General features: G+C 37.2%; 2 protein-coding genes across 3 annotated transcripts in view; one reads left to right on the top strand and one right to left on the bottom strand.

Annotated features, from left to right (window-relative positions):
* The window catches only part of ldlrad4b (low density lipoprotein receptor class A domain containing 4b), a 56,637-nt gene extending 48,424 nt beyond the window's left edge, over positions 1-8,213 (top strand). Inside the window, exons 4-6 of one of the 2 annotated variants that reach the window (XM_077215358.1) lie at positions 1,812-1,966; positions 4,061-4,111; positions 6,538-8,213. In XM_077215358.1, coding sequence (XP_077071473.1) covers positions 1,812-1,966; positions 4,061-4,111; positions 6,538-7,089 — 758 coding nt within the window. In that variant the 3' untranslated portion in view covers positions 7,090-8,213. The remainder of the gene's footprint in view (positions 1-1,811; positions 1,967-4,060; positions 4,112-6,537) is intronic. The other variant, XM_077215365.1, reaches the window with a different exon arrangement.
* Positions 8,214-11,616: 3,403 nt separating this feature from the next.
* Positions 11,617-16,715, bottom strand: fam210ab (family with sequence similarity 210 member Ab). Its single transcript, XM_077215348.1, has 4 exons — positions 16,563-16,715; positions 15,058-15,500; positions 13,969-14,080; positions 11,617-13,854 (listed from the first exon to the last, which is right to left on the bottom strand). The coding sequence occupies exons 2-4, from the start codon at positions 15,459-15,461 to the stop codon at positions 13,534-13,536; spliced, it is 837 nt and encodes a 278-aa protein (XP_077071463.1). The 5' UTR covers positions 15,462-15,500; positions 16,563-16,715; the 3' UTR covers positions 11,617-13,533.
* Between the last annotated feature and the right edge of the window lie 980 nt (positions 16,716-17,695).

Here is a 17,695-nt window from a genome sequence, read left to right as displayed (position 1 = left end):
GATTCAGCTCCAGTCTGCTAGGTTTGCGTTTTTAGTCTTATTTTCTCTTACCAGTATTCTGATCTGAGTCTCATTCTCCTTGTCTTATCTGTCTTATCATGTTTGTCACTTCCTTTGTCTGTCTTGCCTGGCTGGCTTTCCATGTCCTTCTTTCTGCTTTCTCTCTCTCCCTCTTTTGCTTCCTCCTCTTATGCCCTAAATTAGGAGAGAAGTGTTTGTTTCTTTTGATGTGTGAGTGCCAGTATCCCGCAGTACTGCACTGCAGGCAACAACTCACTCTTTCACTCACTCTTCGTGACACTCTCACTTTCAGCCTCTCTGTTCGGTTTACTCGACTGAACGAGGTTCCAGAACGGTCTCTCGGCGCAGTTGGCGGAGAGCTCATTTTTGTTGTCTGAAAAGCATGTGAACTCCACGAGCGTCTCCATCTGAGAAACTGTCTTGGTCTTGACTGAGAGAGCTAGTGTGAGTCCAGCAGGGTGTTCAAAAAGAACACATTTTCAGAAACATCAATCAAGCTGTTTACCTTCATCACTTTGATTCTTGCAGGCCAGGACATTAGAAAAAAGCTGCTCTTGTTACTTAATAACAGAAACCTTTTGGGTGAACTTTTCATGTATTTGCTCACCCTAATGTCATTCTAAATCGGAATTTATTTCATAGAACATAAAATTCTTAATTGTCATACTCAACCTTATGTCGTCCCAAACCTCTTTCTTCTGAGAAACTTAAAAAAAACATTATTTTAAAAGTATTTCATATAACATTCAAAATCTTATGAAACCTTATGGTAGATTTAATGCGCTGCTTTTGATGCAGTATGAGCAGTCAAAATAGCTACATAAAAACTCTTCAGATTTCTCCTTTGTGTTCCATGGAAAAAATTACAACACTGGAAGGACATAAGGGTGAAATATTGGCAAAATATTAATTTATAAGTAATTGAAATATTACTTGAACAAAGAGGAGACATTCTACAGCAAGACATAAAGGGTTTGTTCACTCAAAAATGAAAATTCTGTCATCATTTACTCGCCCTCATGTCTTTCCAAATGTGTAAGACTTTCGTTCATCTTCGGAACGCAAATCTTTTTAATGAAATCTGAGAGATTTCTGACCCTCCATTGACAGCTATATGCATTATATATGCGTTGATAATGTAAAATAGTATATTCAATCATCATATAAAACGATCGAGTCTCTTCAGAAAATTTGGACTAAATCACTTAATTCATATGGATTAGTTTCATGATCTCTCTTTTCACTTTTGAAGCGACAAAGTGGTATTTGTTTGGACTGTCAATGTTTTTAAGTTGAGCGCAAGTCTTAAAGGTTTTGGAACGACATGAGGGAGTCATGACAATTTTTGGGTGAACACCCTTTGAAATGTATAGTAATAATTTTTGAGAAAAATTTTGCTTATGCTATGGGAATGAAAATATAATGAAATTACAAATGCTGATCAAGAGAATTAAGGCTTTATCCAATTTCTAGAGCTTAGCTTACACACATAATTTCACAGCAAAGTCTTGCTGTACTAGTGATCTTTCTTTAATTCAGTGAACTATCCTAGTGGACAATTTTCTTCCTGTTGTCCATGGCAAACCAAAATGGCTCTCACCTTTTTTTGCCAGATGATATCACCAATTTGGGAAACTGTAGTCGTCATGATGTTGATTTGGCTCTGCTGCCATCTTTTGGTCAAAATGAGACAACTTTTTTTATATACAGATTTCCTGATTGTAAACAATCTGTTATTGTTTCCCCCATTCTGCACTGTTCTAAGCTTATTTTGTCTTTTCATGTTTCAGCTGAACTGGAGTTTGTGCAGATCGTGATCATAATCGTCGTGATGACTGTGATGGTCGTGGTGGTCGTGTGCCTGCTCAACCACTACAAACTCACCACGTGGTCGTTCCTGAGCCGGGCAAGTACGGCACAGAGTCAGGATCTCTCTCTGCAGCCGGTAAGACCCCGTCCTGACAGCAGCACCTCTGCTTAAACACTTCGAAAACCTTCCGTCAACCTTCCTCAAATATTTAGATGAGCCCTGGACAGAAATAAACTAAAATTGTATGTATAAGGCGTGGCCTAAAAGTTCATATGGTTCATATGGAACACATAATCTGCCACTAATTTCCTGTCTCTTCTCTGCTGTCTAACGTTGCTTTACAGAGCATGATTGCTAAATATGAAAGGGCATGATGAGCAAACGTGGGAATAATATGAAATGTAAACAACATAAAGCAAATGGCAGTGTGGCATGAAAACGGGACACAGAAATCAGCAGAATATTTCAGTAAATCAACAGCAGAAAAAGGGATTGTTAAAAAGGCATGTGTTTTACAGAGAAATCAAATGAGTTTTCAACAGTTTTTGGAAGGCAGAAAGGGATGAGACTTCACAAAGGTACTGTGAAGTGAGTTCCAGTGTCCAAGAGCAGGGAAGCTCATCAAGATCATCAAATCTAGGACAACAAGCACCATCTTATATCTTATTTTAATTCAAAAAGATCATTGTTCCTTGACTTATTCCAGGCTGAAAAATGAAACATGAATTTCTTGTGCTGAATAGATGTATTTTTCACCAGCTGTGTCATCTCTAAACCTTATTTGGTACATAATATGCGGGTAAGCTTTTATCTTTGAAAAGAAGAAAACAGCCGGGCCTAAAAGTCGTATGTTTGTGTGTGTGTGTGTGTGTGTGTGTGGTTTACTTCTGGAAAGATCTTCTTTGTATCTAATCCAAAATAACTTGCAGCAGTGCACTGAGTTGATGAGAGAGAGCTCTGCATGTGTGTGTGTGTGTGGGTTGGGGGGTGTCTCATCTCACCCTAGGGATGATTTTCGGTACATTTGCACAGTTTATAACCAGAAAGACTGCAGGAAATTAATCATGTTGTTTATATTACTTCAAAAATAACGGTATACCTAGAGGTTTGTCCACATGCTACAAAGTGCATGAGGTCTAAGTTGTTCCCGCAATGGGCAACTGGATGAGAATTTTCATGGAAAACTGAACGCTGCTGCATAAGGACATAGTATATATTACTGGATGCACTACATGTAATTAAAACACGACATATTACTCCTTCAGAAAAGGCAGTGTGTTTTGGAAGAGACACAATGGCAGTGTCCCTCTGAGACCTGGGCATTTTGATTGCATTCAGCAGTTCTGTCTAGACGCCAGTCAAATAGACTCGCGCAGCCCACTGTAGCACTCGGGAGAGACTGCTAAATGACTAGGACTTTTCATTTTCATTCATGAGGGAACGTACGGGGGAGGGAAACCAGTGAGGGAGGCAAGCAGCGATATCTGGGAGAATGTTACTCCATGGTTTTGTTTAGGCTCTTTAATTAGAATGGATATATAGGTACAGAGCATTATTAGAGTTTAACAAATGGAATCTGTCTGATTCAAACACCCCCCCCCCCCCCCCCCTTTTTTTTAAATGTATATTTTTTTAATTGCTTTGTTGTATTTATTTATTAAACATTTTTAAATGTCATCCATGAAATTTAAATATGGATGTAGGCACGGAGCATTATTCTAATTTAACTGAGCTCTGTATGAAATATAAGTAGGGTTTAACAAACATGTTATTTATTTATTTACTTATTGAATAATAATTATTGATTGAATTTGCTATGTTATGTTATGTTATATTATATACAATTTTTATGTCATCCATGCATTGTTAAATATGGGTATATGAGATCACAGAGCATTATTACAGTTTAACAAAAAGGTATTTAATTTAGTTTTTTATTATTGTTAATATTATTTACTTATGCATTCATTTATATTTTAATGCCGTGTAGGTTAATGTTTTCAGAATATTTCTGATATGTTCATTTATGACAGTGAGTGAACTATTAGACATTGATTTGAAATGTACCTCTTTAATCAACTGTCAGGTGTTAACAAAATAATATTGACTAGTTATTATCTATCAGTATTTTAGTATCAATATTATTATATTTTTATGATAGACCATGCTATCTTAAATTGCAAATAATCCAGAATATTACATCTGTGTATTTTTCATCCTTGTTTTTAGGAAGGTTCTTTATGGCCATCCGATAATGGGCTGAGACAAGGAGCATCCGAGGTAAGTGGTGTGTGTGTGTGCGTGTGCGTGTGCGTAAGTGTGTGTGTGTGTTGTGTGTTGCGTGTCCTATACTCTAAGGAGCTTGTTTCAATAGTTGTTGTTCTCCTTGTATAAATGGCATGTCTGCCTGTAACAAGCAGTGAAGTCTCCAAGTGCATGCTGTGTCATATGGCTGAGTGTGCCTGTGCTTCTCAGTGTAGGCGTATGTGGGAGGATAGTCTCTGAGACTGTGTCTGTGAGTGATAGCACTTAAAATATTGTGTGTGTGGAGAGAATACATGCATATATATTCATTGTTTGTGTGTGTGGGGGGGGGGGGGGGTTTCTCTCTCTATCTCTCTCTCTCTCTCTCACCGGGATGCATGCAGCCTCTCAGCAGTTCATTAATCTCTCACCCTCCTCTGGCAGCGTCTAGACGGTCGTCTGAGAGACCAGACACTCAAAGTCTATCTGCTTAAATTGCTTCCCATCAGCATCCACCTCGCTAATGTAAACGTGGCCCCTGCAGTAATGAGACTGATCTCATTGGCTAACTGACATGCAGATTTCACTCATATGAGGATATTTTATCAGCTGCATATTAGCATACTAATGTCTGGACTGGGGACTGTTTAAGTTTGTGGCTCTGGTGACTTTATATGGAAATTGTAGAGTCATTTTTTATCTTTGTGGATGTGACATGAGTAGAATACCATTATTCTGAATGAACAATTTTGTCTCTTGTAAAAATGGATTTATTTGGATGTTGTTCTAGTTAATTAAATAGACTCATTCTCTCGTTCTGTCTTTTATGTTCTATGGGACTGGGTAACATAGCTTAAAAATTTATCAAGATTTTTTTTGACATGTATAAATATAAATAAATGAAAAAATAAAAATCTGCCTGCCTCTTTGGGAATTTAACATAGGGGTGTCCTGACTTATGCAACCTGTATTTTAAGGAAGAACATTTATTTATCTACGATACATTATTCATTCACAAAGAAAATTGGTGTCCTTAAAGGTTGGATTTTTCCTAATTTTTTACATTAAGGCATTAAGATCCATTTCCAAATTATGATTTTTTTTATCCCTCTTTTTAGTCAACTTTAGCATGGGTGTGCACTTATGCTATCCACTGTATATATATATATATATATATATATATATACACTGAACAAAATTATAAATGCAACACTTTTGTTTTTGCCCCCATTTTTCGTGAGCTGAACTCAAAGATCTAAGACTTTTTCTATGTATTTAAAAGGCCTATTTCTCTCAAATATTGTTCACAAATCTGTCTAAATCTGTGTTAGTGAGCACTTCGTGTCACAGGTGTGGCATATCAAGATGCTGATTAGACAGCATGATTATTGCACAGGTGTGCCTTAGGCTGGCCACAATAAAAGGCCACTCTAAAATGTGCCGTTTTACTGTATTGGGGGTCCGAAAACCAGTCAGTATCTGGTATGACCAAAACAAGAATGGCGACTCGCCATTATTGGCGAGTTCAGATGGCACACAAGAGTTTGCTAGTAGCCTAAACGCTGAGTTTCAATTAATTTTTGTGACCCGGCCAAAAGCGGCATCCTGTTTGTTTTCTTTATTTTACAAAAGCACAATCTTTTGTTTATATTGTGAGTGTATACAAAAAAAAGTCGAAACTCTTAAAATAGTTTCTATTGATGTCTTACTCTTCTCTGTATGACCATAAATGGAGTATGCCTCAGGTGCCGCTTCACTCACTGCCTCGTCACGGAAAGGTGTGAAGTAGATTTTTCCGTGATTTCTTAAAAAAGCATAATATTAAACTTTGTGCATCCGCCTTTGTCACTGCATGTTAATGAACTCTCACGCGCAAAGAAAACTAACCTCTACACAAGTTTTATTTTTTCATTATTCTATTTATTTTGTTGTACTTATAACACAAGAGATGCTTTTTAGTTTTGTAGCTGATTGTGACCCAATACCTTTTGTTTTTTTATCAGCCCTACAAAAAAATATGACCTATGCCAGGGTGCATTCTGTTTAGTGCTTAGTGCTTAATACACTAAAGGAGGCTGTACTGTAACCTACCTCAGTGGGGACTAAATGCTGCTAGGTGGAACAAACTTTATTTGAACAAAGTAGTGCAAATTGCAAAAAAAAAACTAGCATTGGGGATTTGTTGCTTTTTCCTGCTCTACCGAACTTGTATCGAACCGTGACCCCAAAACCTTAGCTTTGGATTACACCCAAGTGGTCAAAGATCTGGACTGGTAATTGAAAAGTTGCTGGTTCAAACCCTACAAGGGATGATCCTTGAACTAATACTCCCAATTGTTCCCTTAAACTTTAGATAATAGTATTTGCTAATGTCTAATTATTAGTTACTGATTTTATGAATTTATAGCTAAGAGGGCAGATTTTCATTTTAGTTCTTGGATTCTTTCTCTTGTCCTCCGCAGGTGGTGTATGCTCCTCAGCCAAGGGACCGTTTCACCGCTCCCACTTTCATGCAGCACAACCGCTTCAGACGTTTCCAGCCTACTTACCCATACCTGCAGCACGAGATTGACCTGCCACCCACCATCTCGCTGTCAGACGGAGAGGAACCGCCACCGTACCAGGGCCCCTGTACACTGCAGCTGAGAGACCCCGAACAGCAGCTCGAGCTCAACAGAGAGTCCGTACGTGCCCCGCCCAACCGGACCATCTTTGACAGCGACCTCATTGACATGCACAGTTCTGGGGGTGGCGGTGGGCCGCGACCTCCCAGTAGCAACTCTGGGATCAGCGCCACCAGCTCCAGTACCCATGGACGCATGGAGGGCCCTCCGCCCGCTTATAGTCAAGTCATTGGACAGCAGCCGGGCATCGTACTTTACCTCCACCAGCACAGCAATAATCCGCCCCTCACTGTCACTGTGCAGACTCCACCCAGGGGCCGGACAGATTTAAACAGCCCAGAGAGCACAATAGCGCTAAGCAAAGACAGACAAAGGGAGGAGCTAGTGTGAGGAGCAGGGCTAGCACACAATTGGTCAATCGTGATCACTCTCCACCCATAAAGGGAACAGGTTCTCCCTCTTGACACTCCCGTGCACAACAGCGCTTAATGTGTCTTCGCAAGGAAAAAAAGCAGAACCATGTGTTTTTATAAAAAATTAAGATTATGGAGCTGAGCTTACAAAAGAAAACATTTCATTTGTTTTCGGTCAGACCAGCTGCGCTAAAGCTGAGGTTTATGCACTGCCTGGAGTCTCCCACCTTAATTACTCTGTATGACTTGTGTATAGCCGACAAATTTAGAGAAGGTAATTCGCACACAAGAAGGTAATTCGCACACAAGACAGGCTTTTTGTTGTTGTTATTCTCGTTGGTTTTATCGTTGTATCCCCCTTGAAGCCCCCCTCCTGCCCAACACACACGTTGACATACTAGCTGTGTGGATAGAAATTTATTTTTCTTTTCTTTTTTCCATATTTTTTTTTAAAGACCGAGATCTGTGCAGCATGAACAAAACAAATGCGAAAAAGGGTGAAAATCCAAATCCTAGTGCCAAGGTTTATGTGGAAGGTGTCATGGGGCGTTGACTGTCTTAAAGACTTGTTATACATTTAAATTGAAAACCTTTTCTGAACTTTTGCACTATTGTTGAGGTTAATCAGAGAAATTTGGGAATGGGGTAGTGGGGGTGGTGATGTATGAGTTTACTGTTTGTACTGTCGTTTTCATGTAGATCCGATCATATGCTTCAGTGCGAGCTTTCTATCAAAAGGGAAGATCTTGTCTGTCTCAGCACAAGAAAAATCTCTGATCCAGCCTAAAATAACCTTGGTCTAAAAGAGGCACAGAATACAGAGAGTCTGCTCTACTCTCATCTATCCTCACCACTAACACGTTCAGCTGCTTTCACAGACTACAGCTGATCTGAGATCAGTTGGCTGGTGGCACGGTTGACATTTTGCCTAAAAAGAAACTGGCTTTACTAAGAGATCTAAACAGGTTTTGACATGTTATGAGATTGTCGCTTATTCTAAAGAGGTTCTCCAACCTTTTTCTCATCAACTCTTTTTTTATTATAACCATGTATTTATTATAAAATTTATATATAGGCAAAAGTAATAAAATCCTAATGTTATTTTCTTTGTAGACTCTAGTGAGAAACTATAAAAACTATCTTTATCCCTCTCTCTGTTTATATATATATATATATATATATATATATATATATATATATATATATATATATAATTTGATTATGATTTTTAAAGGATTTTCTTTCCTCATTGGAGTCCGTCAAGAAAATAGCATCTCTACAATTACAGTCACCATTTCATGCCTTTTGCACTTTTGCTTTCAAGTCAAAACTGAAACCGAATGAACCTATAAAATAATCCAGTTCTCTATTGTAGTGCGTTTTTTTAATCCTTTTTTTTTTACACTAGTCACTACCTGCTAACATTTTCCACACTTTTTGTTTGGGTTACCTCCTCTTACAGCCAATACCAGAACATTGACATTCATTGGCATAATCGTCTAATCAAAATGCCAGTGCGGTCAAATGAATTAAAAAAAAAAATTGCGTGTTGTATTATCTAGTCCCCAACAAGAATTAATCAGGTTTAAAAATGTGGTGAAGTCAAGGGCTAATGTGATGGGCATTTTTGAAAATACCTATTTTTACCCAGCAATCCTCTGTCCTGTTGCCTTTGCACTCACTCTGTCACCAACCAGAGTGAACCCGACCCTGACACCAGCTCCAGCACGCACCAGTCCTGAACATCAAGCTCTCTTCCTGTCCATATGTGTTCCTCTTATTTGCCACGTAGACAACACAGTCAGGAAATCCAAGATCTGTTCTTCTCAGAGCGGCTCTCTGCATTCAGTTCAAGCTTGGGTGAAATCGATCACAATCATTTAGGCTAGAGGATGTTGATCTGACCAAGAATCTGGTGCAGAGGTAGAGAACATCTCAAAGAAACCCCAAAGACTCTTACCATTTGGTGCACACACATCCCTTTAATAAGGAGACTGAAGACGGAGGCCCTGTTTTTAGTCACCACTGAGTCTGTCAAGGACAGATGGACTTGTGAAAAGGACATGGTGATTTTTGTTTCTTTCTTTTTTTTTTTTTGCTGGGGATCATGGTCAAATAAATTCAAAAGCAACATACTCACCTTTATAAGCTACTCTCTTTGTACTCAGAATGTTAAGAGTCGGCCAATCAAAATGTGTTTGAATGCTTTTTTTTCATGTCTGTGTTGGTTGGCTTTATTTTTTTTTTCTATGTGGACAGAAATTATGTCTTTTGGACCCATGTGCTTTAAACCAGTCATATCGGCACTCTCCTCTTCTATATTTAGATTTCTAGGACCACATCAAACTGGACTAGATTTGGAATTCTAGAATCTGAATACCTGGGCTAGATTTGGAATTTTAGAATCCTAGCTGTTACATCCCTTAAGCCTGGTGCACACTGTACGTCTGAGACAAATTTTGAAGTCTGAAGTCTTTGACCGTTAGTTTGACATGTTCACGGACAGCCGATTAATGAAGGTTGCAAAAGATGTGCAGAATACATTTGCAATTTGAGGTAATTGCAAATTTTACCTCAGACAAAATGCTGGCATTGTTAGAAGATTTGCCACCTGCAGTGTCACTTCTACGACGACCATCAATTGTCTTTGTTTTTCAAAAGCCATGACCAAAATCTACATTAGAGATTTCTTTGTAGCCACCATTTCGATCCCGCGTGTAATGCAGCTCACTGTCACCGAACGCATCGCGTATCATCCGGGCGAGCTTTCTTTTGTGCGTCCGTTTTTAACGCGTCTTGACTGCCGTACAGTCTGACATCAATGACAACTCAGATCTTACAGATCTTACAGGACTTTGTTAATCGTAAAGTGTGCACCCGGCTTTAGAAAAAATGTTGGAATCGCCACACTTGGAGGACGTCCACCCAGCTTTTTTGCTTTATAGCAAATAAACAAATCACAGATATGACACAAAACAATGTCTGTTTAATAGCTGAACATTGTGGTTCCATTACAGTTTTTTTTTTAGTTTTTTTATTAATGGCATATTGTTTTCCATATCAGATTGGGGAAATTATGAAATCATCAACAAAAACACACAATTAGTACTTTGTTGCTTCTTTTTTGGACTTTTATGATGGTGATTTATTTATTTTATTTTTTATTTTCTGAGGCATGGACTTATTCTCCATTAAACTAGGCCAAACTTTTTTTCATTCAAATTGAGATCTGGACTGTTTTCTGGCCATGTCATTGAGATATGTCTTTCCTGAAGAAAAACTTTAACAAATATGAATTGTATAGGTTCCAGAAATGCACATTACAAGGTGATTCCATATTTTTTTTCCTCTATTTGGAAAACTGGAGAAACAAAATGCTATTAATTAAAATAAATTTGTTTGAGGTATGTTTCACGAAGTCAGAATCTTCAGCTAAACAAAAAATGGTTAATTTGCTAGGAAGTAAACAAAAAAACTGGTGAAAGTGTGTGTGTGTGTGTGGGGGGGGGGGGGGGAGTTTTTTATCATTTTTGTATAGGCTAGATTTTATAATTCTAGAATCCTATCACTTTTAGCTTCTAGATTTCTAGCCAATTTAAATGTAATAATCCCAGAATTTCAAAATTATTATTCTAGAATCCCAGAAAGTCCCATAAAAATGGCTAAATTCAAGGCGCTAAGCTCCGTATAGAAGATTGTAGAGTCGTTTGAATGGTGTACTGTATATATGCTCTTGTCTTTCAAGCACATGTTTTAAAAGCTCACAACATTGCAGAGTCTGAGGGGGATGTTTCTCTCAGCTCATCTGGGAAAATTAACGAAGGCTACAAAGAGCAAAGCGAGAGCACAATGTCACTGCATTCAGAACTGTATGCTATTTTAGAGCCCTTTCCCTCTATTCTTTTCATCGGCTGTCTTCAACCATTTCATTAGTCAGTTTGCTGCTCCCGCTGCTGCTATGCTGCTTCTCGTCTGCTGCACTTTTTTGTTTTGCCTGTCTGTCCATTATCCATCCTTGCACCATCCTGGTAAATACTTCCCTTTGTCCTCCACAATTTGTTTCCATCTCAAAGGAAGAGCTTTGTGCCGTTTTCTACTGTCCAAGGAGTTTGCATGTTACTCACAAGCTGAATCGGTGCCTATCGATCGTGTTGTTTTTGAGCGACGTAGGAACCCACTTGCACTCTAAAAGTTCCCACCTTAGCTGTGCCTCACTTCCAATGGTGCTTTCTTCTTCTGTGTAAGTTTTTTTTTTTCTTCTTTTATTTGTAAGGTGTTGTAAATAAAGTTAGTCTGTATGCACATATCCTACCCAATGGGTAGAAACCACAGAAAAAAAGACATTGTTAATAATGTAACAATTTATAGTTGATATAAAGATTTTAACATGATGGCAACGGATTTGTAAATGCCTACAGTTCAAATGTGCTTCTCTTTTTTTTTTCTTTTTTTTTTTGGCGAACAAGGAAATTCATTATCAGAAAGATGCTTAATGAAAATACTAAACATTTCATAGATTTTTATTGAGTAACATCTTGCTACAGAAAGAATAAAAATGCTGTTCTGGATTAGAATGTTTCTTTAAACACTGCCCCAACCACAAAAGGCACACTTACACATGCAAAAAGATTTATTTGACTAGGTTTTTAATCAGAAAACCATTCTAACCTAGTTAAACTAAGTCATAAATTGGGATCCAGTGAATGGAAACTAGTTAGCAGTGCCAGACTCCCACTTACGGACGCAAACTCTATGACAGTTTTGCTTAAAACAACAGTGTTCATTTTAAGCCCAACATGTACATGATTTTTCATGCCACCCTGTGTTGTGCTTCCTGTATTTGCAAGTTTAATAATGAACCAAATGAGAGATGTAGTTTTAACATTCTTATTTTTGTTATATACTGTATTTCAGACATTCTTGTGTATGTAGTGTATAGGAGCAAAAAAAAAAGATTTTAAATTGCAAATATTTATGTGCTGGTGCTCCACTGTACAGTAGCTTGTATTCGCATGTCTATAGTTATATACCTGAAGATAATGTACATAGCGATGCCATTTTGACTACAATCACCTGACTAACAGCAGTTGTGACTTTTTGAGCAATGTACCAAGATGCTTTTGAAGCTTTTCTTTCTTGCACAAGCACAGAAAACTAACAATAACTGAAATGGGTTAGACTTGTTTTACTCTGATGCTTATCGATGCAGACATTCATAAATAAAAAGCCGCACAATATCAGACCTTTTATACTCTATAAATCCCCCCCATCATGATGCTTCATATATGTTCATGTGCGTGGACATTTTATAAACATGCACATAGATATTTATTTTACTTACATCATGTTGTAATTAATAGGTTTTAAGCATAAGGTCTGTTATTGTAATGCTTTTTTATTTTCAGAATAAGTAATCAAAACATGTGGCTCTAATCACTGTTATAGTCAAACTTTTATGCTTGTACTTCTGCTGTTGTCCAACTGCAGTTAAACTAATAAACTAAAAGTACCAGTTGCTGACGTGTCTGATACTTGTAGGTTTTTTTTTATTGAAATAATATCCTGAACATGTCATATCATCAATTTTATTATTCTCTCAATGAACATTGGCATATTGAGGTGATTTGAGTTTAGATTAAAAAAAGTTTCATTCAAGTAATATTTTTTGATAAAAGTAAACATTTTTAAATGTCAAAAGAGGAACAAAGTGGGTTATCAATTTTCCTTTTTTACCCACTGACTATGCAATCCAGATATAAGCACAAAGTGCAATTCTAGATTACTGTGTAGGCAATATGCACAAAAACTCAAATAAACATGATAAATCAATGAAAATCATTAAATATAGATCCTGATATTATCACTGGGTTAAGTAGAATTATTTGTAATAATCTTACATTAAAACAATTGAACTAAAATAAACACACACAAACACTCATAATATGATTTTGGCTTAATTCTGTAATATAATTCTAGTATTACTGCTAGTTCAAGTTTGTTTCTCTCTAAAGCACTCAATTTGTAAGTTCAAGTACGTGGAAACCATTTGACATGATAATAGTTCTTGTGTGCGAACATTCAATACCTTAAAGGGATAGTTCACCAAAAAATGAATATTCTGTCATCATTTACTCACCCTCATGTTGTTCCAAATTTGTATGAAAAATTGTTGTCATTACAATGAAAGTCAATGGGTTCAAGTGTTGTTTTGAAATCCACTGAGTTTTCAAAATATCTTCTTTTGTGTTCCGCAGAAGAAAGTCAGCCATTTTTGGTTGACCTGTGCCTTTAAGTAAACACCAAACACTTTGTGACATTGTGAGTAATTATTGATCATGTGAAACATTCCTCAATACACTTAGTTTTTAGAAATTATTCTCTTTCCTTGGCAGCTTGATTCGACCACAGCATGCCATGCAGCCTAGTCGGCTTTCTTACGGAAAGACATTTTGTCTTTCGTCTCCTGCAGTTTCTCCGAAAATTTGTCTTTCGTCTCAGAGAAGCGCCCTTTTGTCCCCTCCATTCGTTCTGAGAGCAGTTCTTTGGTTTCCTCCATCTTCTCTGAAAACCTCTCTTTCGTCTCCTCCATTTTTTCAGTCAGTAGTTCCCTGGTCTCCTCCATTTTGTCTTGCAGGTACCCTTTAACAGGCGGAGGGGTGGAGAGGTATCCGTGTTTGCGGAGGTACTGTACAGACAGGGAAGTTCCGCCTAGTGTAACTGTGTACCGGGCAGGAGTAGCGAGCTGTGACCAGATAGACAAAGCGACAAAATAACATTAACAATGATTATTCATTTATCATATACATAATTGAATTCCATGTCATTTGTCAAATAATCTTAGATTTTGTTTATATACCTTATACATGGCATATGCCGTGAGTGCATAGCCACCCTGGGAATCTCTCAAAATTCCCACCATCCAATCCGGTAAACCGATGAACTCCAGAAACGGGACCAGATTCACCCCTCTGCAGGGAACACAGAACATTAACATGTCACTCATTTATCTTTACAAGAGAGATTGTTTGCTTCTTTAAGCTCAAAGTGTTGATTGCCCAGATGACGCTGTTAAAGCTTGTCAGTCCTGCTCGAGCTCAGACAGACTTTATCTGGTAAAACTCAATCTCCCTGCCAGCCTCACCTTAAAGTCTGTGCGCTTATTAGTCTGATTATGTTTTCATTTTTAATGCAAAATCACCTCAATTCATGTAGTTTACTGAATTTAAAACTCTTATAGCCCATCAAGTACCACAAGACAACACATTAACATACATAATGAGCTCAATTACATATATAAATACATCATATTCATAAAGCTACATTAATTATATTGAAGCACATATTATATCGGTACCATTTTGGTTATCAGCTTTTTGTTTAATTTCTAAATTAATTTTAATTGTACATGCTCTTTTCTACATTTAGATTACTTTTGCTGTCAACTAACATTCACTTAAAATTAACTCTATAAAAAAAACGAATAATTTAATAACACTGTAAATATAATATTTAACAAATCCAAAAATGAATATCCATTTTTCATACTGTACTTTATAATACTGTGATGCCTATATTCAGTGGCAGTATTTAAAATGATTTCAGTTTTTAGCGTTTTAATTTTTTTAGACAAAATAGAGTATTATTTTAATATTGACAATTTAGTGTTGTCAGTCATTGCATGAAAATACTTATCAGCAATATTTATCTTTGTAAAACACCAAGATTAAAACCTTATAATAAATAAAAATAAAAAACTAAATATAATACATAAATAGTCCTAAATCCTTCAAATGAAATTAACTTTGTAGTCAATGCCCAAATAAAGCACATTCAGAAAAAGAACTGAAGTAAAGACAGAGCATCTGAAAAAACAACAGTGGCTCTTGTCATCTTGTTAGTTTTTACTAATGGTGCATTTCTGTGCAGGATGCTGATGGTCACTTACTTCATTGCAGCATAATAGAAGCTCCCAAACCACACTGTGGATGTGACGACGTGCACAGGCACCATGACTTTACCATACTGTTTAAATGTCTTTTTAAATCTCTGGAAGAGCCCAATAGATTTGTCCTGCAGAGGGTCGACATCATCTTTACTCTGAAGGCCAGACCCCGTATCACCCTTAAAAAGACCCTCAGTCCCAGCTAGGCTTTGTGGAGGGTTTAATGGCGTTTCTTCCTCTGTGGACGTTTTGGGGCTTTCCTTTGTCCTGATAACATTAGTGCAACTGAAGCAGCGTGAGGTCCGGACGGTCACAGGAAGCTCCCGCGCAGCCCAGGTGTGACCCAGGTACGCCGAGCGCAGCAGGACCACACGCCGCAGTGCGACTGGAGCCCACATCTGCTGCATCGCCTCCCCCACCAACCAACAGAGCGCCACCTACAGGTCCTGGACAGGTTAAAGAGGTTAGTCTCATACAACAATTACACACAAACTATTAACATCTGGCAAATGATCTACAGTAGCAGTCAAAAAATGTGGTCACACCTGAATAAAATGTAATGATTATTTAATAAAATTATATGTATGAGTCGGCCTGGATAATTATACTTAAAACAGCTGCCAGGGATACATGGGAGTTTCTTCAATAAAAAAAAACATCCTGATTTCTAGCCAATAAGTGTGGCTACTTTGAAGAAGATAAAAAACATTATGTAATATGACTTAAAAAAACAAGTACTATGCGGACTCTGGTTAAGGTTAATGTAATGCAACTTAAAATGTTATTGGAAGTTTTAAACTTAACTATCTATGATCTATTTAGTCATAAGTAATGATTCAAAAGCCACACAGGCTGAGCACGATGAACACATGCTATTGGTCAGAGGTTTGGATCATGGCTCTGTCAACCACCAGACTTATCAGGTTAAAGACAAAGTACTGTAATTCCAAAGATTAACGAGGTTAGTTTTAACCAGTTATTATCGGCTTATAATTTTTGCAGTAGTGAGAATATTACCTTAAACGTTCTTCAGTGTTTTATGTACAGTACAAGGCTTACAACTGTAACATGTTTCCTACCTTCGAAGTAAAAGACCAAGCGCTTATAAACTATAGTTGTGCTTTATGTTTAGCTTGATAACATTATATGAATACAGATATTTACTCAGCCACAAAAGTGTTAACACGTTTAATCTACTAAAGGTTTAGTGTTCAATTCCTGACATTTTGCTTTTATGAAGTAACAGCAGTTTGCCCAGAACTACAAGTATGATCACTATTTGTTAGTCTTCTACATATGACATTGGCGGGTTGTTTTGGAGGACTAATAGACGTTTGCAGAAGTAAAAACACTAACTTAGAGCTTTGTCAAGTCAACAGGGCCCTGATCTTAACTTCAACACACTGCTTTACCGCTCCTACAGGATCAAACACAAACCTAGAACAGCTCAAACAAAACTAAATATATCAGCTGGAAGAAACTGTTATAGAAACAGAGTGGCAACTTACATTCACCTCTTGAAGGTCTGCGGTGAGTTTATGGAGAGTCCGCGCAGAGCTTCATTCCTCTACAGACTTATGTCATGTACTCGCACGTTCTCCAGACATATCCACATGGAGTTGCTGCGCGCGGCATCATGGGAAATGTAGTAATTTGAGGGTAAGCACATGATCGCTCTGCTTAGGTTAGGCTCGAACTTCAGACTTTTAATAATAATAATAATAATAATAATAATAATAATAATAATGATAATAATAATAATAATAATAATACATTTTATTTATAATGCTTTTATTTATAATTTTATTTATTTAGAATTGTACTTGTCTCGGAATTAGTAAATTTTTATCTTTTATACCCCTATAGTCTTTATTTCCGCACATTTTTATTATCATTTTTAATTATCTTTTATTTGTTCAATGTATTCTTGCTTTTGTTATTATTATAATGTACTATTGTCGTTATTGTTGTTATTATTTTGTATCTATTTTGCCATTTTTTGAATACATTTCCATTTGTTGAATGAGTTGTTAGCCTACAATCTAAATTAAGCTTGAAAAATATAACAAAAAAAATAAAGAAATTATATTTAATTATTTAATTTTGTATTCACGTATTTTACTCTAAATACTTCTGAATTTTACTCTAGACTCCATTATATGTACAATAAGTTATTTGTATATACCGTTCTTATACGAGCATTTTTATTTCGATCACGGAAAAGTTGGTATGTCTGCTGGGTTATATATCCGGTTTTATTTTTTCCACCGTTTCCCTGGTAAATGATGTATGAAGCTGCAGTTACGTTTTTTCTCCACTAGATGGACGTGAATCAGGCTTGTAGTTCTCCATTAGCTCAAGTAGCAGAATGAGCCAGGAGTTTCACATCAAGAAGCTTTCCGGTCCGAATCCCAGCTGAGCCAGGAAGCCTTTCTGTGTGGAGTTTGCATGTGTCGGGGTGAATTTCCTCTGGGTGCTGTGTTGTATCTCAGTGACTGATGTTTTATTCTAAAAATGGGAATACACTGAATCATTATCTCAGGGTGTCCCTTCAATCACTGTTTTGGAGCTTTCAACCCCTGTCTGTTCAAGAACCTTCCATTCTCTTTCTGTGGATGTCCTCTGTGCAAATGGACTGTAA

The sequence above is a fragment of the Siphateles boraxobius genome, unplaced genomic scaffold (genome assembly GCF_051911475.1).
Source record: "Siphateles boraxobius isolate OS27281-9 unplaced genomic scaffold, OSU_SipBor_1 12, whole genome shotgun sequence".
Lineage (NCBI taxonomy): Eukaryota > Metazoa > Chordata > Actinopteri > Cypriniformes > Leuciscidae > Siphateles > Siphateles boraxobius.
This window is presented reverse-complemented; position numbering and strand designations above follow the sequence as displayed.

Coding starts and splice junctions, on each gene's coding strand:
- fam210ab (XM_077215348.1), bottom strand. CDS start 15,461: ATGCAGCAGATGTGGGCTCCAGTCGCACTGCGGCGTGTGGTCCTGCTG. Junction 14,081..15,057: donor TTCTATTATGCTGCAATGAA/GTAAGTGACCAT, acceptor TGTTCCCTGCAG/AGGGGTGAATCTGGTCCCGT. Junction 13,855..13,968: donor CGGCATATGCCATGTATAAG/GTATATAAACAA, acceptor ATCTGGTCACAG/CTCGCTACTCCTGCCCGGTA.